Source organism: Uloborus diversus, unplaced genomic scaffold (genome assembly GCF_026930045.1).
Source record: "Uloborus diversus isolate 005 unplaced genomic scaffold, Udiv.v.3.1 scaffold_1273, whole genome shotgun sequence".
NCBI classification, from domain to species: Eukaryota; Metazoa; Arthropoda; class Arachnida; order Araneae; family Uloboridae; genus Uloborus; species Uloborus diversus.
This window is the reverse complement of record NW_026557958.1, coordinates 16,832-43,789: the sequence shown is the minus strand read 5'-3', so window position 1 is coordinate 43,789 and position 26,958 is coordinate 16,832. Positions and strand designations below refer to the sequence as shown.

The 26,958-nt window shown below is 33.9% G+C and overlaps 1 protein-coding gene across 1 annotated transcript in view; it reads right to left on the bottom strand.

Annotated features, from left to right (window-relative positions):
* Nucleotides 1-26,654, bottom strand: part of LOC129232564 (uncharacterized protein CG3556-like) — a gene marked incomplete at both ends in the record, with an annotated part of 34,064 nt that extends 7,410 nt beyond the window's left edge. Inside the window, 2 exon segments of the mRNA XM_054866697.1 lie at nucleotides 22,049-22,209; nucleotides 26,404-26,654. Coding sequence (XP_054722672.1) covers nucleotides 22,049-22,209; nucleotides 26,404-26,654 — 412 coding nt within the window.
* Between the last annotated feature and the right edge of the window lie 304 nt (nucleotides 26,655-26,958).

The following is a 26,958-nucleotide window of genomic DNA, read 5'->3' as shown; positions in this document are numbered from 1 at the left end:
AGATAGGCTAACACAATTTCCTACTTCGGTATCAAAAATATGCCGTGGAAGAGTTCTGCATCTCGACTCAAGGAGGGGGCGATCGCCCCCATCGCCCCTCCCTTGTATCCGTCCCTGAATATTAATAACCTCTGTCCTCTCCTTCATTTCATTTTTTTCAATGTCTTTAAATTATTCCAAAACTTAAAAATATCCAGCATCCAGCCTAAGGCAGTCATTTGCATTTCGAACTCCTGAATTCAAATTATGTTTTCCGCAATTACGAACTGCGATAAGGACCTTACTCGTTAGGTTTCTTGTTTCTACAATGGAATGAAAGTGGCCAAGAAATTTTTGCACCCTTCATAATATGACTGGTGATTTTCTAGATTTGGTAATACGAAACATATCCATAAAAAAGAAATGGTAACTGAGATGCGGTGACAAAGAATAGTTATTAGGTCCAATTTGCACCCGTACACTTATTATAAATATGATCTTTACATACAGCGCATACCGTAATGGTGTTTTCATTTCTTATCAATCTGAAATGATTTGAATCGGTAATATCGAATTTTTTATTTCGATACGGTTTTGATGTTTAAGTATACGTATTTTCTCTGAAAAAACGTGATTTTTCACCAAAAAAAAAAAAAAAAAAAAATCCACACGTTTAGTAATGAAAAATTTGCTTGAGTTAAGCCTTGGATGAACGCAAAGCATACAAACTGTAACCATCGTGACAAAAATTAGTCTCTGAATAAATATTAAAAACAACGAGCTAGACTTACTCTCTTGTACATGAAACTCTAATTTTCGGATTTTCCTCTCATAAGTGTACTTTGTGGAGAATAATTACAATCCTCATACATATAATAGCCTATGATCGAGTAAAGCGCGAGTCTCAACAATGAAACTCGAGGCACGGCATGATAATTTGATAATATGTGTGGCAATGTTTAACATGCAGGAAAAGGCTTTATTGTGACAAGGCTGAACTCGATCCGGCCACTTAACTGGTTTACTGGTAAGACTGTGTCATTTCCGGGGCATGAAGAAACGAAAAAATGGTCGACAATGATCGCTACCTACTGGAGTTAAGTGTTACTCCATTGGAGTTAGGGTTGCAATTTCAACTATCAAAATATTACCAAGCAGGCAATGGCTTCCTTCAAATGTAGAAGCAATTTTCACCCGTCATACCTTGACGACCGGTTTTCTAGTATGGTAATAATCATAATTATTTATTTGATTTACAATTATATCGAAACATACTAAAGAGATAAATGTATAAAAGTTAGAAATTTGCTATTTTCATTTAAAACGACATTTTATCATAGTTTAACTTTTCTGAGTTTTTCAGTTAAAACATTTTAACGACTAATGTTAAGCGTAGAGTGATTTGAATTTCTTTGTTACTCATCTTTTTATTCTGTTTTTATCAGTCGCTAAATATTGGTCTACGTTAAAATCCACAGGAATGCAAAATACCTCAAAATTCAGCTCTTACAAAACAAATAAGCAAAATTGGCCTTGAGGGATAGAAAATCTCAAAATACCCAGATACCCAGGCGCGGATCTGAAGGGGGTGGTTAATGGGGGCACTTGCCCCCCCATGGACAAATCAAATGGGCGCCAATAGCAAGGGGGCGCCGAAGGTGCCCCCTTCCTACTGGCGCCTAAGCAACATACATCCATATTTAAGCAACTTACATCCTAAACACTCAGAAATGATTCTTCTAAAAAATTCTCTAGATGACAACCATTTTTCACAACACAGCCTAAACTCTGTGATAAGTCTTCCTCCCTGCGCATGCGGCGTGTCCGTGTCCACCTAAGGGGCGCAACATGCGCCAATTATGTGTGGGCTTTCCTTATAAGTTTTAGGGAAGTTTTGGAATTCGGTACAAATGAAAGAAAAATATTGGGAAATTTATTTGTCTCATTCCCCAGTTCTCATCGTGGGTGGAGTGGGGCGCGTCTGCGTCCGCCTAGGGGGCGCAATATCCGCCAATTATGTGTGGGCTTTCCTTATAAGTTTTAGGGAAGTTTTGGAATTCGGTACAAATGAAAGAAAAATATTGGGAAATTTATTTGTCTCATTCCCCAGTTCTCATCGTGGGTGGAGTGGGGCGCGTCTGCGTCCGCCTAGGGGGCGCAATATCCGCAGCATAAGAGTTTTCTCTCTAAAATTTAGAGGGAAAGTTTTTGAATTGGATAAAAAAAAGATAAATATTTAGAAAATGTACTTGTCGTATTCAGCAGTTCTCAACGTGTGTGGAGTGGGGCGCGTCCACGTCCCCCTAGGGGGGGGGGGAACAATATCCGTAACATAGTTTTCTCTCTAAAATTTAGAGGGAAAGTTTTTGAATTTGAGTTAAAAAAAAAGAAACATTTATTTGGAAAATTTATTTCTCTCATCCACCTAATTGCTTAAATTGCTTTACCTAATGAATAAAACGGTAATTTTTTGACTACAGGGGGTCCTGAAAAAGGGTTTGGCCTAGGGCCCCTCGACATCTTAATCGGGCCCTGCGCACCAGCGCCCGCCTGGTATTGTTGGGAGGGCGCAATATCCGCAACATAAGAGTCTTCTCTCTAAAATTTAGGGGGGAAGTTTTTGATTTGGGTAAAAAAGAGATATATATTTAGAAAATTTACTTGTCTTATTCAGCAGTTCTCAACGTGTGTGGAGTTGGACGCGTCCATGTTCCCCTAGAAGGCGCAATATCCGTAACTTATGAGTCCTCTCTCTAAAATTTAGCGGGAAAGATTCTGAATTCGGATTAAAAAAAAAGAAACATATTCGGGAAATTTATTTCTCACATCCTCCAGTTCTCAACCTGTGTGGAGTGGGGCGCATCCTCGTCCGCCTTGGGGGCGCAATATCCGCAACTTATGAACTTTCTGGACTTACTTCAGCTAATGTATTTAGAATTCGATAAGGGAAAACATCGATGAGTGTTGCATACATTCTGTTTCTTGTGTAAGATAATAATTGCAAATATTATTTTCTTGCACTATATTTTATAAAGTCATCAATATCTTTTCGAGTTACTTTGTTGTTAGGGAACTATGCGTTCCTTAAGGGCGCAAAACCTGCAATTTATGTGCAATTTATGAGTTTTCCTTCTTTATTTAGGGGGAATGTTATGGAATTTGGTATAAAAGAAAGATATTCGGAAACTTAATTTGTCTCATGTGCCGGTTTTTTACGTGTCGGGAGTCGGACACATCCGCGCCTCTTAGGGGTGCAATACTTACAAAATTAGTGCGTTTCCTCGAAATTTAGGGGGAAGTTTTGGAATCGAGTGCATTGCACACCATCAAGATTCAATTCCATCCCCACGGTGGATGATTAAGTGAATTATATGTTCCATTTAATTATCTTCGGCTTGAGTAATTTACATTATCCGACTATAATTTCACCGCTTGCTTACCTTTTGGAACGCTATATTCAAATGTTTTACTTTATTTACATATGCTTTTTCTGACGCCCAGATTTCACGTTGTATTTTCTTAGTCTTGAACTTATGGAGCATAGAGAAGTAATAGGAAAAGAGCAGGGCCGGCCCTTTGAAAAGAGAGTTGGTCAATGTAAGCTTCTCTTATGAGAGATCATGGTAGAAGGCGGCCCTCAAATGAGGAGCTAAAAGCCCCTCATTAGAGTGAAATGGGGGATACAACCTTAAAATATAGAAAAGAAATTAGAATGTATTTTTCACTTTCAAAAGGTTGGGAATAGCTTCCAGAATAGAATCAGGTTGCGGTCAGAAGTGATGAATACGTTGACAGGTTCCTTCAGCGGCTAACTTGATTTTTCTCACTTGAGTAAATGGAGAAACATTTTTAGTGGTTGGCAACTATGGAGTGATCTGAATCAATCGCATGTTTGCTGTTTAAAGTCTTTTTTTCTTTCAAAATTGAAATGATGTCTAATGGCAAAAAATCATCTGGCGCATTTATCGTAAAAGAAAATTACGACATTTAAAAGAAGATGAAAGGCAGTCAAAAGCTTTGCAGAAGTTTTTTTCAGTTTCGGCTGTCTCCAATAAATTGGATGAAGCAATCGTATCTCAAATCGAAGATGATGATGAATCTACATTGGCTGAGTCAAGGCAGTCACCAAGTGAAGACATCAGTAAAGTTGTAAGTGGATTCAATTTTCATCATTAAATAGTATAAATAATTTGAAATTATCAATTATTTTAATTAAATTAGTAATAATTGTGAATTCTGTATTAATTTATTCTACAAATGGTACAAATTGCTTATTTCAGAAAAGTATTGTATCGTGACCAGGATTTTCAAACTAAAAAGGAGGAATTCTCACTGACAGGGCAGGGGAGACGATATCGTTTCTTTTCATGAAATCATGGCAACTGTTCTTAGCTAATAAATGAGATATAATTGAGATGTACCTCTGAAGAACTTAAATTAAAAGGTTACTCAATATGGCGTCAATTACAGCATCCAAAAGTGTTAGTCTTATTTACTTTAAAAAGCAATATAACTATCAAATTTTCATCGTCTCACGAAAATTTAACGCATTTCTTGAATTCAAAGTAAAGGATTAACTTGGTTTAAAAGAAAAAGATATTTTAAAGCTAACGACTTTACTACGTATTCTGGTTTACAACACAGAGGCCGAGGTAGCCTGATTGGTAAGGCGTTGGACTCGTTACTACTGTAGAGTCCCGGGTATGATGCCAGACGGTCGAAGATCCTCCGTGTTCGTTAATGGTGACTGGGGCACGTTAAATACCTTCGTGGTCACAAAGTCATCCAAGTCCCATTCCAAATCAATACCCCGGGGTGCTGGATCAGGGGTTGCTCGGCTCTTGGTCTGGATCAAAAAAACAGAGCTGTCTTCAGGGTCCCATCCAACCAGTAAAACCATGTATGTGGGACCCAGGAGTATGAAGTGAAGACAGTGTTAGAAAATGTCCGAAGGAAGGGCCGAACCTCTCTCCTTTCTTTCATCACCGAAGATTGGCCAAAACTGAGTTTTTGAAACTTCAATTGCGGAAAATGTTCTAGAGAGAGTTTCGGACACAAACCTTTCCCCAAACGCCGTAAAAGAAATTCGACAATTATTGTGTTTTTAGGATTTTAAATTTGACAAATTTCCAAGGGAGAGTCCTCTAACCTCTCTTTTCCCAGTATTACCGAAGATTATTTGAAATTGCATTCGCAGAACTTTTACAAAAAATTACACCTGAACCCCATCTTGTTCTTGAATATTACGTGGAATAGTAAACAATAGCGGTTTTAAGACTAGCTTTCAAAAATATATCCGGAGGTAGGCCATCGAACCTCTCCTCTTTCTAATACCACCATAGTAGAGGGGCAATGGAAGAAAATGAGCCGGAAACTGCATTTTGTGATAAAATCATGAAACTTGGCATGCATGTAGACAATGTCTTTATAAACATTTTTAGAAGGGGAGGCATTTCAAAATCCCCCCCAAACCCCCCTGGCTGCCATTTTTGGTCAAAATCCAAAACTACTTTTATTTTTTATTTTTTGAAAAACACCCACTTTTTCTTCTTTTGTGAGTTCTATTATGCTTAGTAAAGCGTAAAAAGCCATTAAAATATCTCTTAACCTCCCAATATTCATAATAATTTCAAAAACTTTAGTTAATTAAAGTTTTGTTTAAAAAAATCAAAATCTTGAACATTTCAGGAGGAGTTGTTTGAGAAATGTTTTTTTACATATTTTAAAGCACTATGTTAAAGAAAATCAATTCATTTATAGTAGAACCCAATAATCCGAACCCCAGAAATCCGAAACATTAGAAAATCCGAACATATGTTTTAAAATTTACCTATAAAAACTGATTACAAACTAAGAATAAAACTAGAAGTAAAAAATCATAAACAAAGCTAGTAATTTTTTCAAAATTTTAAACAATCATTTCAATTCTTACTTAAGAATGTATACAATACCTTGATTAGTTAAAACGAAATCAATTTTCATTTTTGGCAAAACAAAAGAAAACTTCAAACACTTTTTTCGCAATTTTTTGAAGTTTGACTCACATTTTGCAGTTTTATAAGTTATATTTGCACTAGAAAAATGAGGAGGAGGGGGGGGGGGGGGGGGGCGGGCACGGATATTTTGTTCATAGAACACCAAAATTTATTATTAAATTCTTTAAAACAAATTTTAAGTGTTTTCTCAGACGATTTGAAGCGTTTGTTCTATGTTTTAAACGATGTAAGAGGAATAAATTATTAATTACTGCAATAAGAAGTTTAGTGCTATGTTAATAAAGACAAAAATATTGTTATTATTAATAAAATTGTTATTTTATTGAAATATAACTGACCATTGCAAAAACTACGACTTAAACTACAACAAATCTGAGTAAGTGATATGTACAATGATTATACAGAAGATAATTTTAAAACGTTTGAATTTACAAGTAATTTACACAGATACATAGCATTTTCATCTTCTGTATTTACACATCGATGTGCAGATAAGTTCATTCTTGAAACACTCACAAGTTATTTGAGAGCAGTTGTTTTTTACACTTGCATGATATAAATTTGCGTTAAGCACTTGAAATTGCGGGCAAACTCAAACAAACAAGAACGTGCTTCTCATCAATTACTGTAAACCCCAAAATCATAAATTTAAGTTCAGGCTAAATTTTTTGGCATACTGTCCCATTGATATCTACTTTGATAAGCACTAAATAAGTTGCCAAAGGGCTTCAGCTGTGAGTGACAAGTTAATCATTGATCTTTGTTTGCTGGTGGGAAAAACGTTTTCTAGCTTCATATACAGACGGAAAATACATGAAGACGAGTAGCAAAGATTCGATAAGATATTTGAACTTTTTAATCAGGTATCCTTTTTTTTTTGAGGTTAGGATAGGTATAAAAATGCACCAATCATTTTTGTCTATCTATCTTTTCCACATCGTCAATTTTCTCCGACTTGCAACAAAGAGGTCGTGTCACATCCTGAGGATGAGTCGATCCCTCTTTAAGCAATTGCTTTTTGCTGACCGAATTTGTGAACAAAATCTTGGACTAGTATTAGTCGAAAGTGTTTTCCAGCTACAAATGTAAGCTCCATCTTCTTTCTCCCCTTTTTGAACAACTCATGGAAGTATGATATGCCTAAAATGACAGCGGGCACCAACAGTTCTTACGCATATGCTGCTGTATCCTCTTTCTGCAGAATCCAAAACATGTCCGAAGATCCTACAATCAGCTTCCTCGTGATTTGATTGGCGCTAGAGGTGTCGTATTCAATGAAAATCCCTGTCGAATCTTTAAGAGCAAATGAAGATGGTATAGGCAGTGCAATCATGAAAAACAATTCTGTCTTCTTATCTGTATTCCGGAGGAAACTGATCCAGTTCTCTGGAAGCAAACCATTTTCTCCAAAATGATATCTTCCTCCCATTCCTCTTATGGGTCATTGCATGTCAAGTGATCCAAAATTTGGGAAATTTTTTACCTCACCCTTTTGTATTTCTTTGAAATTTGGCTCATAGATTATACCCTTCGAGGCAATCAACAGTCCAAATTTTTAGATTTTTATCTCTATTATTTTTTCATTTATGACACTTTGATTTTTCGAAAAATCCTCTTTTTTTCATGGATGCTTGAACATAAAATGTACGATAACTCAGCAACAAATATAGATAGAAAGATTTGGCAAAAAGCATTTTAAAGTACATTAGTTGCTGTTTAATGGGATATGCAACTTGACTAATTTCAGAAAAATTTTAATTTTCAAAAAATGAAATTTAAGTTTTAAATTTAAATTTTTCAGAAAAGGTATAATGAATTTTTTAAAAAAAATTCTCAAAAATTTGTGTGTATTTTATGTTTATTTGTGCAAAGTTTCAAGTTGGGATCTCAATGCGATCATATTTTTATGAATTTTTAAATAAAATTTGACATGAAATAATGACATTTTTCAGATTCTAATTAGTTAAATATGGGGTTCTCTTACTGTGGATGGTCTAGTAAGTAGTAATTGATCATGACTATGCTTGAAATGAGCTGAAATGAATTTGTGGATTGGTAAGCATCCCCTCCCCCACCACTTTTATTTATTTATTTTTTCAAAACTTTTCAAAATGTAAAATAAATAAATAAAAACCCCCCCAAAAAATACACTTATTAAAAGTTGGTAAATGTTCTTCTTTAAAGCAAAACGAAGTACATTCCCCCCCCCCCACCTACCCACACATACGATTAACACTATACTACTATCACGCCTCATCTGATGCTTTTTTTTTCAGACCAAGTGTTGCTTTTTCAATCCGAACTTCACAAAGTGTACTTGATTAATTCACTATCTGATAAGGAAAGTTATAATTCATTTCATCCCCTACCCCTGCACCAACTTTCAATTTTGGAGGGAAGAAAGAAATAGTTTGCCCCAAGATCATAGCAAAATAGGAGTGTTTCCCCCCGTGTTGTTCCATTCTTTCTCACAATAAACTAAAAATAAATCTAAGTATCAGATCATATGTCTCTCCGCACAAAACTAACTCTTTCTACAACATTTGGAATGCATCTGTTTTTTTTTTTCTTTTCTTTAATGCTAGTTTTTTTTTTTTTTAATTTCAGTTGTAAAGGAGAACAATGCAGCGAGATCTATTTATACATATATGAAAAGCAGTTGTAGAGCAAACAATTTTTGCTAGTTTTAGCGTAACCTTCCATGTTGTTAAGCTTCATTCCAGATTGCCCCCCCTCCCCCTACCGTCTCACTTTCCGAAAGAAAAGAAAAGCTGCAAATGAGTGGTTTTATTTGTCTGTTAAAGTTTTTCTGACTTTTAGTTTTTATGACCTCTCACCCATTTATAAGCCTTAGTCACTACTGATGTTTAGCAGCGTGCGTCCCAGTTTATTATGATTATAACTCTTACGCGCGTGCCAGTTTTTTTTTTTTTTTTTTTTTTAATACAGTTTTGAAAATAAAAATAAAAAGTGGTTGTGTGGCGGGGGGGGGGGGGGGTGCTTTTTCTTGTTTTAAAGAAGAACATTTACCAACTTTTAATAACTTTACTATTCATTTTGGTTTTTATTTATTTATTTATTTATTTTACATTTTGAAAAGTTTTGGAAAAAAAAATAAATAAAAGGGGTGGTGGTGGGAGGGGGGCTTGCCAATCCGCAAATTCATGTCAGCTCATTTCAAGCATAGTCAGGATCAATTACTACTTACTAGACCATCCCCAGTAAGAGAACCTCATATTTAACTAGTTAGAACCGGAAAAATGTCATTATTTCGTAAGTCAAATTTTATTTAAAAATTCATAAAAATATGATCCCATTGCGATCCCAACTTGAAACTTTGCACAAATAAAGATAAAATACTCACAATGTTTTGAGAATTTAAAAAAAAAAATTCATTATACCTTTTCTGAGAAATTTAAATTTAAAATTTAAATTTCATTTTGTAAAAATTAAAATTTTTCTGAAATTAGTCATGTTGCATATCCCATTAAACAGCAACTAATGTACTTTAAATGCTTTTTACCAAATCTTTCTATCTATATTTGGTGCTGAGTTATCGTCCATTTTATGTTCAAGCATCCATGAAAAAAAGAGGGTTTTTCGAAAAATCAAAGTGTCATAAATAAAAAAATAATAGAGATAAAAATCTAAAAATTTGGACTTTTGATTACCTCGAAGGGTTCAATCGATGAGCCAAATTTCAAAGAAATACAAAAAGGTGAGGGAAAAAACTTTGGATCCCTTGACATGGAATGATCCTTATATATCTTGCATATGTATCCTATATAGACTTCAGATACTAAAACAAAAAAATTTCGGTCATAGGTCATTTTATGTGAACGATGAAAGAACCATCATAGACAATAGCATCACAATGTATCTCTGCACTTATTCTAAAAGTAGCATTCATAATTTTCATCTTCAGCACCCTTTCTCAAAACGTTTTCGTCTTCTCTCGAGTAGTCTTCATCAGTAGGAATACTATTACTTAATTCATTGAGCAGGAATGTTAATAATTAGACTTATTTCCCGTTCAAAGAGCTCCATTTATTGATATCGATGAAGGGTGAGGTTGATTTTCATAGAGGAGAAATTCATCCAGGCTTAAATGTGCGATATCGCAAATAATGAAAAGCTTTGAAAATGAATCTCCATCGAATTTTAATCTTTTCATTAAACAGACTTACTGGTTTTTCTGTAAAAATGAAAGACTAAATGTTCTTTTTTTTTCTACCCGTGAATATGAAGTGACTTTTGAGTCACAATTCTTTTCTGTATTAGTTTGTTGTAACTTTTTTTCCCAACTTGCCCAATCTTCATGAGTTGCTCCACATATTCTTCGTCTACTGCTATATTCTTCTCTAATGAGAACTATTCTTTCTATGTTTCAAAAAATGGATTTCCATGTTCCGCTATTGCTCTTCAAGGCCTGACTCTTCTAGACCTTTCTTGAAAACAGGCTTTTGAAACTTAACATTTCTTTATTGCGTATATACAGCGTTTCTTTAAATGAGCCGAGGTAACTTTTTGAAATTGTGTAAAAAATCGATAACTTCAAGAGCAACCAACATCCATCTTAACGCAGTTGGATCTGTGATACACCATTCATCTTCTTAACGCAATTGGATCTGTGAACTGTGATACACCAATTATACCCCCGTCTCCTTTTACCACCGTATTGTTTTGCTTTTGCATGTAAACATGGTCCAATCCAATTACAGAAAACACGTTTATTGTTTTTTTTACAACAAACATTCCTTCTTCGAAAGCTTTGTGTACTTCTGGAAGGTTTGTGGGTTAAAGAAGATCTTTCATGAAAACTGGTAACCATCGAGCATACTTACAAAAAAATGTGTGTACATCGTTTAGTATAGGGTCATTCCATACGAAATGAGCAAAATTCGTAAAAAAGTGGTGGCCGCATGGTAACAGATTTTTATGAAATTTGGTATACAGGTTCCTTTTATGCCTATATAAAAATATCTAAAATATTTTTGCTTAAAATTTTTTATTTCAATAGTTACATGTGATTGAAAATTGGTCAAATTGAACAGCATTCTCATAAATGCTAAATGTTGCACTTTTGAAGGCTTGTATCTTATTAACTATTTAATGAAAACATAAAAGTTATATGTTGTTGCAATCTATGGAGTAGGATAATTAATCTGATATCAGTAAAATTTTCAAAGTTATTGTAGTTAACTTTTAACCGAGTTTCAAAAACTGAAAATATTTCAATTTTTTCATAATTAAGCATTTTATTTTTTAATCTCAATCTTTAAAGAATGCATTAGCTTTGATGAAATTAATACCCAATAATGTGCTAAGTATCATAAAAGAAATACCTTACTTTTGAGGTTGTATTTTAACTCCTTTGTCTTCAAAATCAGTTTTAAACTTAGTGACATTTTGTAAAATGATGATTTTCCCCTTCACATACACACAAAAATTCAAATGAGGGAAAATTCAGACAACTTTAAAATTTTACAAGAATATAGAGCTGTGTTTATACTATTTGCTTGAAGAAACTCGAAATTGGTTTTTGATTTCCAAACGTAAAATAAAATTCAGAAAAATAGCTTCTTTTTTTTGTTTTATGGGTCATTCCATCCAGGCTCGACGGATGGGTACGCTCGACCATTTTTTATTATTTTTTGAAATTCCTATTCCTAAAAGCTGCACATGAAAGACGTTTAAAACCACTTTTATTTTCTCTCTCAACTGAATTTTTGATTTTTTAGAGGTCATCAAAAGTGATTTTCGTAGTCAAAAATGGGACCTTTGCATTTTGACCGAAATCTATTTGAATTACATTTATGACAGTTAATTTAACGCTTTGATGTTAAAGTGCATAAGTTGATAGTCTTATATGCTGAGTTACGTAGCTGTAAGTTAATAATTAAAATAATGGCAACAGGTTAAAGTTCAAGACCAAATGTAAAAATTTTACTCATTTCAAAGGGGGATAACTCACGTAGGGGACGGAAACACAAAATGAAATAAGACAAAAACTAATCACTGGAACCATGCTAAAAAGAATATGTAACTGTTTCTGTGTGTTTGTGCACCCTTTATAGATTACAGCCCCTCAAAAATCGGAAAAATGACGAAAAAGACATTTTTAGGCCCCTATAAACCAAAAGGGGATGGAATTAAAAATAAAATTTCCTGGCCAATTGAATATTCCATTAAAGTACTATACATGTTATACATATTGTTTTTTGCATTTGGTTTGTAAAAAAGATACAGGTCTTTGAAATTAAGCAATTTTGCTAGTCACACAATTCACACACTAAAACAGAAATAAAAAATTCCATCCGAGAACTGCAGTTTCGTGCTTTTTAGCACTCATCAGCCCGGAATAGGAATCACATGAGCTGGTTTTCACCTCCAGCTCCTGTGATTCCTATTCCTGGCTGATGGGTGCTAAAAAGCACGAAACTGCAGTCTTCGGATGGAATAACTGAGCTGGTGGTGTATTTTAAGTATTTCTGCCTTAGCTCTGGCTTAGGGAGGTAACTTACTACAAAATAAATGAGTAGTTTATACTGTATGGAACCTGAATGGATTGACCCTACATGTGAAATTAAGAGAAGTCAAAGAATTAGATAAACGACTAAATGGTGCAAAAGCAAGTAAAACTAACATTTATTTCAATTTAAAAAATGTATATTTCAGACTGTACTTCATAAACATGCTTTTGAGAAAATGAAACATGAAAGAAATGGTTAGGTTTTGCTAAACTTACAAACTCAAAAGAAGTAACTAATGAAATTTTACCTTAGTTCAAGTTACTCTAGTAACAAAAATACGCTGATACCAATGATTAAAATTTAGTAGCATCTAAAAGACACTTCAATATGTTACGTAAAAAAAAAGAGTAAATTTAGAGCATTCCCTCATCTTCAAAAAAACATCTGAAACAGAGGAAAAAATGAAATTTTTGGAAATTTTCGATTTTTTAAAGTACAATTTCGTCATTAAGAAATTCATAAACAGTTACTAAGTTAGAGCAGACAGTTAGTTATAGATAGTTTTTTCAATCTGAATCATTTTTACTGTTATTTTTTCATTAAAAGAGCTAGAAGAGTGATTTAAAATGTGAAGTAAATTGGCAAAATTTCAATCTTTGTTAATATCTCAGATTCAAAAAAAGATCTGAATACATTTTACTTAGCTCTTTTTCAATAGAGAATTGTTTATAGAGTGCGGAAATATTTATTTCTTAAGTGTACGTTTATAACTTAGTTATTGAGTCACAAACTGGTAGCAATGGACTATGAAAATTTAGGCTTAGCGTAAGCATCAATTTCTAATTTCAATAACAAAGCAACAAACAGTTTTTAAACTTCCATACTTTGCATTCCCTCATAGATATGCATGGTTTACCTAAATAAAAATTTTCATTGAAATCTGTGACATGTCAGCCACAGCTGATTTGCTCATTTCGTATGGAATGACCCTATAGCAATAAAATGGGAAAAAAACACAGAATCAACTCCTTCAAAGGTTTAGAAAAGATATTAAAGTTGGTTTAAAGCTGTGATCTAATAAACATTAAAAGCCCCAGCTTTAATGCGGTGCTTCAAAATTTGAACATTGGGATGGTGCTTTCTTTCTCGGATTTTTAAGTTATAAAAACTTCTCTGTCAAAAGTGTCTTCATCGCATCGATGTGACTCTTTTTGTAGGAAGTAGTTAGAGACATTTTTAAGAATTTCTGGCTATTATCACCCATTTTCCTTCAAATTCTTATTCTCTTACCTTATTCTTATCTTATACCCTTTGGAAATATTTTCTATTATGCCTGCTCAGTCATAAAAAACGAGGTGCATCATGGCCGGATAATTGGACAGTTCGGGCAATTAGAGTTTGGATAACTAGAACCCTACTTTGATAAAACTCTAATTAAATTTAGAAATCAGTAATTATGTAATGAGGGGGGAAAATTTACGTCTGAGAATTTACAAATTAAAAATATCGATTTTTTTTAAATAACCATTTTTTGTGAAGTTATTTCGGAAATTAGACGTTTAATGGAGCTTTAAACGGTAAAAAATATAATCAACATCTATGGAGTGATACAAGCAATAATTTAAAAAATTATAATAATTTAAAAAAAAATCCCCATTTTTGGTTTTGGACCAAAAATGATTGCCAGGGGGGCTTAGGGGGGATTTTGGAATGCCTCCCCTTCCTAAAATATTTGCATATACAATGTCTACAAACATGCCAAGTTTCAAAATTTTATCACAAAATGCAGTTTCTTCCCCCGTAGCCCCCGACTACCATAGGTAGTCTTGAATTGCAATCCTCTTAGAACTTCAACTTCCTGGAGGGAGTGCTAAACCCTATACATCCCCCTTACATCATCAAAGATGGAATGCAATTGTGTTTTTAGTCTAAAATTGCGATTTTTGAACTAAAATGTAGAATTATCTCCGTTGGAGACTCCCTCAAAAAACGGGCTATCGTCCTCATCCCCCTCCCTCTGTATCTGCGTTTACCCTTTCTATTTTTGTAATCGTTACTAAGCCGATGGTAAAACAATTGTTTACATAAAAATTGTGTTATACACATTAATTTACTTTGATTGCAATAAATTTCAGTATATTCTTCAAGATTTTCTCCAACTTCGAAATTACCACTTATTATTTAATATCCTTTCAACTTTTGTAAGTACGATTAAAGAATATTCTTACCATTTTTTAGGTCGTCCAATGCGATTTTTTTTCTTTTTTAAAACTTCCGCGAAGCCAGTGGAAAAAAAAAAGTTGACTTTGAAAATTATAGTTACTTTGTTTTTTACGACGCGTTTTTTTTTTGCCGGTGAAGGGGAACATTAAATTCCTATCCCGGGAATCGTCCGTGCTAGGAACGCCACCATAAAATCATTACGTTTTGTTTGTTTGTTTATTTTTTTAAATTATTTTTTTGTTTCTTATATGTACCAGTGTATTTTTTTATTTCCTATTTTTCTTTCAAAACGGATAAATAACTGAATGTTTAAAAGTAAAGACAATGTGGACGAAATGCTAAAATGTGATTTTTTTTTTCCTTTTTGAATTTATGGGGGGGGGGGGGGCGCCGAAATTGGAAAAAAAAATCGCCCCCCCCCCCTCCGAGCGAAATCCTGGATCCACGCCTGAAAATACCAAACTACTACGTTAGGCTCAAAAGGAGTAGTATAAAATGTGCTGAGGAAGCTACTTACTTACGAAAATCAAGCAGTGTTAGGGTAAGGTAGCGTACAGTGTCACAAAAAAAAAAAAAAAAAGAAAGAAAAAAAATTAATTTGAATTTTGTCATCTTGAATTCAAATTATGTTTTTCGCAATCAAGAGTGTGTGTGTATATGTAAGCGTGTGTAATTGCGTGTAGGGGGTATGTGTGTGTGTAGCCATGTGTGTTTGTGTCTGTGTGCAGAGATGAGTGTGTGAGTAGTTGTGTGTATGAGAGTTTGTGTGCGTGGGGGCGGGGTATGTGTATGTGTGTGTAGGCAGATGTGTTTGTGTCTGTGTGCAGGCATGAGTGTGTAGGTAGTTGTGTGTATGTGAGTGTGTAGGTGTGTGTGTGTTTGTGTGTAGGTGTATGTATGTTTGTGTAGGTGTATATATGTATATGTGTGTAGGTGCATATATGTATATGTGTGTAGGTGCGTGTAAGTGTAGGATATTGACGAAACCTGGAGACGGTTTTCGCTAGAGGTGCAGCATCGTGAGGAGCCGGTCGACGGTGATGCTGCGGAAGGTGCTGGTATGAAAAATCAAAGGAACGCCAAAAACAGTCAAATGAAAGCAATAAGCAATCGTGATTGCTCAAAAAAAAAAAAAAAAAAATGCTTAAATGTGCTTATTTTCGGCATGGGTATAAACTATAACAATCTATCTTTATAGCCCAGTAAATTCAGGATTTTTTGCACTAAAAATTTATAATTAAGAAATATTTTCAAAATCAGTTCCTCATAGCATGTAGAGTAAATCCTAAAAAGTCCCCTAAGTTCCCATGTGAGCTTCTATCCAAAATGGCGGAACAAAGATGGCTGCCTAGTACTTTTTGTTTTCCTTTAACTCGGTCAAAAAAAAAAAAAAAAAAAAAAAAAAAAAAAAAAAAAAAAAAGATTTTTCAATTAAAAAAAACTTATATGCTCTAAAAGTAATACTGTTTCGATATATACCCTAAAATAACCAATAAAAAAAGTTCAAACAATTGTTTTGACACCAAAAGCTAAAATCTCTATTTTTTACGTAATATGCAGCAGAACAAATAATCTAATAAAATAAAAAAAATTTATGGTATTCTTTTTCAAATATTAACTGCAAAATTATTGATATATTCAGTTTATTGAATAACTAAGTAACTTGTATTCCATTTCTGGAAAGAAATCTTGCTATTTCTAGCTTTGGAATAAGAATATGATAAGGAAAAAAAACGACCTTATATAACTTATAAAGAATTTTCAAAAGAAATTGCAGATTATCATTCATTTAGTAATATAAAAACTGACATATAATATCTTACTGAAAAACATGTAAAATATATAGAAAGAAGAGGCAAATGTCAGTAAAAGACTAGAAAAAAAAGCGTCATCATTCAATATCATCATCTTCATCTTCGGAACTGTGCACAGAAACTGAATTTTTACATATTTCACCTAAACAATGCATGCAAAACTTAGAACATTAAAGGTCTGTGTTTTCTTTCGTATCCAGATCACGGTCTCACATTATTACTGTTATTTTGTAGTCATAAAACATTAAATGCAGAATTCTTTCGGAAACTTCGGGAAGAGACAAAAGCATTGTGAACAATCCACCTTCTTCATAACACATCCCCATTTAATTAGATTCATGTTTTTCCTAAGCCATAGTTGTACTTTTGGATAAACACAAAATAGATACTGTGAAGCCTGAAGCTACTGCACTTGTGGGTGGAAGAGTTGCCAGGTTTTAAATTTTGAAGAAGGAGTTTTGGTTACTTAATTATTATAGCGGTTATATCGTAAGATGTCTTGAGAATTAAGTTTTACTCTCACCGAAACGATGTTTCAGCGACACTTTTGCAATCTAGGTGACCTTTTCTGGATGGATCAAGCTGAAAACTACTGAGCTGTGAGATCAGAGAAAGCAGTTTGAGATTTTCCTGTAGCAACTTGAAAGCTCAAGATTTATCCTTTCTGAATATAGCTGACATGGAGTCACATATGCTGTGGCTGCCTGGAGAAAAAGAAGAGGATCCTTCAAGGGACCCAAGGCTTCTTTCAATATATTGAAACATTTTTCTTTGTACTAAATTGGTTTGAGGGGGAAAAGTAGAGTGATGTCCAAGACATTCCTCTTTCAATTAGAATCGATAGCAGATCTGTATAAGTAACTGTTACTGTGACTGGTCTGGAGCTATTCTGGCATGTTTTGATTGCAATTGAGCAAATTAATGTATAGACGTCCCTATCCAGTTGTACAACAGTGATTACTCGTAATCGGAAGTATTCCATCATAATATGAGTTAACTAGTCGACCCGTGCGGAACTCCGCATTGTGCTTCGAATCGTTTCATAAGGTATTTCGCTTTTAAGAATTTCAAAGGAAGAACATTATGAAGAAGAACCGAAAAAAAAGTAAGCACAGAAGAGAAGGCATGTAATTTAAAGACATCAGTAACAAAACCTCGTTAAATACAACGTTGTGATAATTTGATCATCGCTCACTTTTCGGTCGTACATATTTTCAATTCAAACATAAATATCATTAAAAGTGTGGCTGAGTAGTGACTCGTGAAAAAGCAATAATTGTGCACGTAAAAAAACAGGTTGTGGCAAATACAGTCCTGCCCATGTGAGCATCTGACGGGAAAAAAAAGAAACATTAAAGAGATATTTATTAGCACGGATTCGAATTGGCGCCATTCTGATAAACAGCCCGACACCCCAATAAACCTAGCAATTGCGCCTTCCTTTTCGAAAGCCATTCATTGAAGGAATGCGTAGTAAAAAACAGCAAAAAAGCTTTTTGCCAAAAAAAAATATATATATATATAATAATAAGATCATGCTTCTATGTTTTGTCATTAACCAGCATGATACGATTTAAAATTATTCGAAAAGCATGGAATTTGATTAAAGAATGATGAAGATCTCACGTAGCGATTGAAACAAACATTCTAGAGAAGTAATAAATTAGATTGAAATTAAGTGTTTTTATCTTTGAATATTGAACTATTTCACAAGGTTGCTTTAACAGTTACGGCTTAAATGCCCGCACATGTTTCTCTTTTAATCGAACACTTAAAATTCAAAACCAAAACCAGTTGAACTAAGTCCGTTTTTTAAGTGTAATTTTACGAACGTAGACAAATTTTTTTTTTTTCAGCAGAAAGCAGAGGAGTAGAAAATGATTTCTTGCTAATGAAGTTGATAATAATTTTAATGCTTTATATCGTATTCGCGCGAATAAAAAATTAAAGGTTTACTGGGTGAAACTCGTAGTTTTAATTTGACGTAGTATTTTTTCATTTGTACAAAAGCTCGAACACTGCTATTAGAAACATCTACCTTTCAGCATACAATGAAAATGTTTTTCTACACAAAAAAGATTTCCTTTAGGTAAATCTAATACTTTTTTATGCTTACATTATGCTGAGTGGTCTGGATGTAGTCAAAGCTTTAAAAAAAAGGAAGAACACCCTTCGATTAACAGTCAACTTATCCGAATGATAACTGTAGCCTGCATAAAGGAGTCGAAACACGAAGTAGCATTCCCGCTGCATTTATTTTATTACGTTTGTATGTTATGAGTACATGTAATGCGTAATACTAATATAAATTTGATATTATATCGGACAGCCCAAACTTGCCCGAAGTTCAGATAGTTTATAGCCGAACGCTCTACCGAAAAAAACTTATCATTTTAACCGAACGACTAAGTCCAGTGCTTTTAAGCTTTATTAAAATATGAACACAAACACACAGGCTATTTTTTTTTTGCCGAAATCGACGTAAAAAATGGAAATATGCATTAGAACTCTGCTTTTAAAAAATGCATAAAAACTACAGGCAGCATCAAGGTTTTGAAACAGCAAGGGGCGTTTTCTAAAACGTGATTTTTCGACCGTAAGTCTATTTTTCTTCATTAGCCAACCTGATAAGTTTTAAAATGAGAAGGGAATATTATATAAGATAAGATATAGAAGAAACATTTTTTTATTCTTAAAAATTTTTACAATTTGTTACCTGCTTGAACCGTTATAACTTAGATAGCAGCACGTGTTCATCATTTAACAGCATGGTTAAAATACAAAATAAATTGAACTATGATTTTTTTTAAGCGTAGCTTTTCGAATGTAGTAAAAATGTGATAAGCTATTTGTTTTTTTGCAAAAAGAAGAAAAATTATATATTTTACCCTTCAAATTGAGGTAGTAATTTTTTTATTTGTGCAAAGAGTCAAAAACTCATTAGAAGAATATATATTTCAATACACGATTTATTATTTTTTTCTGAACAAAAAACAATTCTATTGTAGTCTGAAATCTTAAACCTGCTACTTATATTTTCGCTTACATTATGCTTTAATTTTCTTTCCAGAGCCAAAGCTTCAAAAAAAAAAAAAAAAAAAAAACAACACGTGCAATTTCGAAGTAATTTAGCACAAAATCGCTGAATGTTTTCATATCAGCAAGGAGCAATTCCTTCTCATTTATTCTATTCCCTCATAGTTGTTATTCATTTAATTCAGCGTTCATGCAATGCGCGATATTTCTCTAATTTTTTTGTTGCAGATTGTTCGGACGTGGGTCCGAACACATAATCTCCTGGTTTCGAAGAGAACGCTCTGCCGATCAAGCTACTCAGCTCTGTCGGTCATAGCGCAAATTAAAGTTATAAGTTTAACCAAAAACCTCATTCTGGTTCTTTAAAACAGGTTTTTCGGCTAAAAGAAACCATTTTCAGACCTTGGGTCTATTTTTCGTCAGTAGCCAGCACAATAAGCTATAAAATAAGCCGTAAATCAAAGAAATCGATCAAGAATTGAGGGAAATTTGGCGTAGAAACCAAAAACAGGCTACAGAAATAATATATAAGGATATTAATTTGTTCTTAAAGCTCCGCAAAAAGACAGTCTGTTTAGTCGTTGCCACTACATTTTCTTCAAAAAGCAATAGCCTTAGACATTTTCGGCTTTACCCTACTTTGTTTCTTCACAATGTTAGTTGGTAATACACCAGTGCATCAATTAAAAACCAAAGTCAGACTTTAAGACAAGTTTTTTTCTGAAGAAACCTGACGTATTGGAGGCAGATGCCTTTTTATGTCTGTCTCGTCCAATGCCAACGTGTGCATAAAAAATCCTTCGTCTATAATGCACAAATAGATTGGTGGCAGCTTAACAGAAGTCTCTACCGATTTAATGATAGCTGCCACACTTGATTTTTAATCCTTTCTCAGAGAAACCCGATCAAAAAGCGAGGGAAGTTGAGGGGCAAATTCATATTTGAGATGATCTCGTAAATTATTGCTTTATTTGAGAACACCTGCAATCCTAAAGTTGAAGGCAGTAAATTTTCACCGACCTTTTTTTCCATTGTCACTAAATTATATGGAAATGTATTTTTAAAAAATCATTCTTAAGAAACTGTTTGCCACCTTAAATGCACAAAAAATACAATTTTGAGATAACAATGGCATTTTCCATTAAAAATAAAAGTTTTGAACCATTTTTGATGAATTTTTATCGTTACCGTGAGTGTTTTTTTATTTTTTTAAATTCTCACTCAATATCAAAAAAGGAATTTGGAACCATTTTACGCTTTATGGTAGTTTTAAGGAGCTAAGCAGATCAGCAATGAATTTTTCAAATGAAAATTGTGCATTTCAGACAAAAAACACGATTTGCAGATGTTTATAGCTTTTTGTGGGGAAATGTCGGTAAAAAACAAGTATCAATTCAAACAGAGTACGTAGCATTTTTCAAAATCGAAGAACAAAAAACAATAACTAAGATACGAGTGAGAATAATTTTTAAAAAAATACCACGAAAAATTATTTATTTTAGTAGCTTATGTGTACAGCAGCGTATTACGTAGAACACGGAAATTTCAGTTTTTGGTGTCAAAACAAATGTTTGAAATTTTTTGTTGATCATTTTAGGATATATATTGAACCAATACTACTTCTAGAACCAGCAGGTTTTTTTCAGAACTGAAAAATCTTCATTTTTGACTTAGATATAAGAGTTGCAAAATGTACCAGGCGGCGATCTTTGATCCGCTATTTTGGATGGAAGCTCACACGGAACTTAAGGGAATTTCCCGGATTCGTTCTACACATGCTTAAGAACTTCTGCAAAATTCAGCTAATTATGAATTTGTTGACCTAAATTTTTGACCTACATTTACTGGGCTATTTTAAAATTACATAAAGATGAACATTATTAGTAACTACTTAATTTAAACTGCACTTTAATTAAATCAGTCGATCATAACATTTAGCCCCTTATCTGAGGTACTCTGTTACAGGGTAAAGAACACAATGTTTCAGCATAAAAAAAAAAAAATAAAAAAAAAAAAAAAAAAACAATAAGATAAAAGTAAACGTATTAAATAAATATTAAATTTCTTTATAATACTCTTTGGGAATGTATGGACATCTGCTTGACGTTTGGTTTTTTCTTGCTGCAACATTTACAAGAGGAAGCACAATTTCAATAATTCCAACGATTTAATAATTTCCTCCAACGACCATTGTCATATCGGGTTCAATGGTAAAGTAGAAATGATTATTAATTTTGTCACTTCGACGTAGCTGACGTCATATTTATTATTCTCAATGTTTCGTTAGTACAGTGTCTCACAGTGTCCCATAAAACAATGTCCCGGAGAGGCAAACCGAATAGAAAATTGTGGTTCTGAATAAAAACAAATGGGTTGTTTTTATTCAGAATGGTTCTGGACATGGTTCTGAATTAGATGTTCAGAACCACGGTCGTTGTTGAATATGGCCATTGTTAAACAATACATGATAAACACTTCACAAATCTACCTGAGAAAACTGACTGGGGGTGCCATCCGTCAAACTCACCTGCATCACTAGAGCAGTCGTTTTCAAATTATCAACTGTTCCATTTCTTAATTGTTTTTGCTTCAGTTCCATCGTCAATTCCTCTATTTTCTGAAAGTCAGAAGTTGATTTCGGCTGGTTAGCAGCACAAGACAATGCCATGACCGCGTATGCTTGAATATCTGAAAAGAATTTTTCCGATTCCTTAGTGTCTTATACTTCGCAGTAACTGGCAAATTTAGATGCCGACATATTTCAACAGACTGTTTTTGAAGTGAAGCTTCTTACGCGAGGGCTTTGAAGTTCTGATCTGCAACATTTTTGAAAGACAAAAAGTAGTGGGGGTAAAAATAAAGAAAGTTAGTTGGAAGTTATAGAGATGTACATTGGTTGTAAAAAAAAGGTAACCGATGATTTTAACGCATTAAAAAAATCAATTTATACCGTTCGGCACAGCTATGTACCTCACAAAGGGCAGAGTTGAGTTTACGTTGTATTTTTCCCATGTCAGATTCAGAATGCAAAAGGATGATATAATCTAAAAAAAGCCCCACACCACTGCCTTCATTGACTACCTCTTCGAGTCTTGTAATGCAATAATGAGAACAATATCAGACTAAGAACTGAACCTCGAGGGAGAGCGTGCCTTAGTTCAAAAGGGTCGGACAGACCCTTTTGGACTGAGACACTGTTTTTGTACTAAACTCTTATGGATCTATTCTTTAAAGGCTCTGGACAAGTCCAGGAAAACGGCAGTAGTGTGGTTAGTAGACTAAGTTTTGAGAATTCCTTACAGTCTGAGAAAAGTACAAGATTTGATTGAAGCCTTTGCTAAAAATGTATTGCTCCCTATGTAAGAGGCCATAACTGGACAGATAATAATTCAATCTGCCCAGGATAAGACCAATCTATGAGTTTGATAATGAAGGATGTCAAAGATATGGGTCTACAGTTCTCGTCAGAACTTTCATCCTTTCCTGGTTTTCTGTAAAAATGATAATGATCCTTTTCCACCCCCACGGCAATCTGCCCAAAATTCCATGAGAGGTTTAAAAGACAAAATAAACTTAGTCTTCCCTCCCCTCCTAGCTATTTAACCTTGCGCCCATGAAGATTATCTGGGTCCGGGGCCCCGGTGATTTTCTGCTATGCAACACTCCCAGTGCGATACTCATCCTCTGCATTTTGAATCGATCATCTTCCCGAAAAGAAGAGGCACGGCATTTAGGAACCATTTTTTTTTTTCCTATCATTTCATCAACCCCGCCAAAAGACAGTTTGCTTATACTACTTTGATAAAATTTTCTCAAGATGTTTGCGGCTGTCTTGTTTTCCTGAGGAATCTGACCTTGAGGATCAAATACGATGTTACAACCATTCACTTGGGCTGATCTTTGCTGAGGAATTTAGACAGGTTCCATAATTCAGAGTAAGGAGTTCTAGCATCTGAGTTGCTCACAAATTAGTTCAAAATTCTGTATTGTGCATGGGCTTATGCTTTATGTTCTATTGCTCTGTGTCATCTTTACAGTTCTTCCAGCCAATACACACACACACACACACAAACCCCACGTAACAACTTTTTTTGTAAATTTTCCTAAAATTAGCAATTTTTACAATTTTTGAAGGGCTTCTGGCAATGGAAGATCTAAATATATCTCTGTGAAAAAAAATATATGTATTTACTTTTTTTAACTAAATCACAACGTTTCCACTCCACACCAAAATTAAAATCATAATATTTTTTTCTTAAATTTTCATAAAATTACTAACTTTTAAAAATATTCCAGGCGTTGGAGCACCGGAAGATGTAAATAGATTTTGAAGAAAAAAAATATGAGAACTATTAAACCTAAAACACAACTTTCCCACCCAACACCATAATTAAACTCGAAAAAAAAAAGTTTTTCTGTAATTTCTGCTTCTCTAATATATTGCTCTTCTAAGCTAAAAGAGGATATTTTTTATTGAAACATTTCTTTTAAATTTGAAAATCATTTTCTCGGCTAGCATTGTAGTTAGTTTTACATGTGTTACGTTAACATAGTACATTTCAGCATGCCGCTAACAAATCAGAGTGTCCGCACTGACTTTCTTTTAATGAGAATTTTTGTCGCAAATACAGTTAATTTAATTTTTGTAAGAGGGTCTCAATTTGAAAGAAAGATCATTATGTCAGGGGTGAACAAGGAGCAAACTGCGCTGCTGAATTGTTTAGAGGAAGTGGTCTTAAAACGGGCTAGGGTCTAAATACGGGCAACCTGCTGAAAAAGGGGGAAAAGGGTTTTGCACAGCCATAAAAAATGGCATCGAATGGAAGAACAGGACTTAGCAAAATATTGGCGCGCAAATAGTTTTGGTTGTTAACCCATATGATTAAATGAGAACTGTGTTATTAGAAAAATCTACTTTTGAGGAACTGAAAACTTTTCAAAGCATGTGAAACTGAATTTCCTCCTCTGTGCAGTAAAATTAGTAGCTACAACCTCACAACAAAGTAGATGACATGCGCTTCTTGTAAGGCACTTGTCTGGAACTACCTGTTTGTTGAATAATGGCTGCCGACATCACCAACTTGAAGTACTGAATGGTCTAAAAACGGGCAACCATAGATCGTTCAAAATCAGGTTAGCCCGTTTCTTTTTTTTTTTGGACCAACGATGTTGTCCCATTTTTAGACCCAGCAATTATTGATTCTTACTAATAATGAATTATGCTAATGCTTTAACAGGTTTAGTTTTTTGTAAGGCATGGACAATAATGGGGAGGTGGATTATTCTTTTTCTCTCTACCTGATTTTTAAGATGGCCAGAACCAAAGATAAATGTTAAAAACAAAAAATAATAATAATAAATAAAAATGATAGGAGATGGCTTGGATAAATTCTTTAAGGTGGTTTGCGAAGGTAATATGGGAACTTTCAAGACAAATAAATCTTTTTTATGTTTATTGGGCTACTCGTCATAGTACAAAAAAAAAAAAAAAAAAAAAAAAAACCGTTGAATTAAAACTTTTACAGAAAGAGTTTTTGACGTTGACGAAACGTGATTTTCAATGGTACAGAATAAACATCTTTCAGTCGTTTCAGGGGAAAGGAGATAAAAGAGAAGCTGCTTTAATATCTGCACACCAACACAGCTATAGCTTGAATGAGTGCTTCCGAGGATTTTAATTTCTCCTCATGTGATTTTTTCAAGGGTGAACATAATCGCAACGCTCATGAATGACAGATAAAATATACAACGAAGTTTATGGGCAAAAATTTCATGCATAACATTTGTTACAAAGTAAATTAATTTTGAGCAAGTAGCCCGTATTTGGGCAACTTCTTGAAAAATCATGTTTTTACCTCTTTTTTTTTGAGATCTTGTCGTTTTAGACTACCAAAATTATTTTTTTTTTGTTTTTTTTTAAACCCTAATATACCATCAAGAATGTTTTTAAGTTCTACTGGCACTAAAACTATCCTTTTGAGTGAACATTTTAATCGATAGGTACCAAAATGAAAATGGTAGCCCGTTTTTGGACCACTTCCTCTTCAGCAGGATTTTGGGTGTTATTTATTTCATTTTGGAGCTGCTCGTTCTGAAGGGTGATTCGTAGCATTTGAGGGGGATGCGCTACTACCCTTTGGAGAGGGGATACCCTGATTATGTATTTTAGTAAAAAGAAAAAGAATCGTATTTTGTAATACGTACACGTTTTTTTTATCTACGGAACGTGTTACAAAACGTACAAAAGGGATAACTGCTCCCTCTCAAGTCCTCACCACGTTTTATGTCTCGAGAGATTTTTTCCATTGTACTGCTACTGGCCACCACCTGAAAAGTCCCGATGAAGAATTGCTTTTTTTTGTATACATGCCCGTAATTAATGAAGCATAATTCTTATTTAACACCTGGATATGATCTGCCTCTGTTAATTAAACGAAATTGACTGAAGTTTCACCGCAATGCCTCAAAAATTACATAGTACTACATCTCGATTCTATTCAGCTACTCTATATTCCTTCTCAATATTGAACCCTCAACATAAAAGAAACCGGATGTATAAAGTTTGGCTATGATAACTGTTATTCCGATGGATGAAAGATTAAATAATTCTGTTAATTGAAATAGGGAAGAAAAAAGCATATTTACTTTGAAAACAACTTATGACTTCTTGTGGTTTTTTTTTTATTTTTTTTATTTTTTATAGGTTATTGAGCATGAGCTCAAGCAAGTTTATATTTCCTCCTCTTTTTCCTCTAGAAATTAAGCACTTTTGTTATCAGGGGTCTTATTGTCAAGGCCCTAATATCATCTCCAGCAACTAATTTAAACAAATACGGTATTTTAGACTTTTGTTTGTGATAGCCGGTAGGTTTTTTCACTCACCTGTCCAAAACTCCTTATGATTACTTTTAAATGCGTCGTACAACTTCTGAACATCGTTTTCGTTAATTTGTTCGCCAGCATTGCACAAAGCTAGCAAGAGAAAAGGATTCGTGTACTTCTGAGCATCCACTCGTTTTCGGAGTTCGGCGATTAAATCTTGCGTAAAAAAATTTCTCGGGTCGATGCAGGTAGCCAGAAAAGCATTCACATACTGTGCTATTTCGCCGCTGGGAATGTCAGCAATCTTTTTCCTGAAAAATCAACTGTTTTAAACAAAAGAGAAAATATTTTTAAATCAAATATACTGCAAGTGCTCCAGTAGTCGGGCAGTCACCAGTAGCCGACCACGAGAATTTAAAACTGCTTATAAATAGAATATGTATAACTCAAAATCGGATATGATGCATTCCCACATTCCTTTACCTGTCCTCAATTATCATTCAATAACAGTAAAGTTGTGGGTACTTTTTATTAAGTAGTAAATGAATCATTTTATTTTAAATGGTGTGCCCATCATTCTAGTTTACGACTCTGTTTATTTTTTTGTTGAGAAGA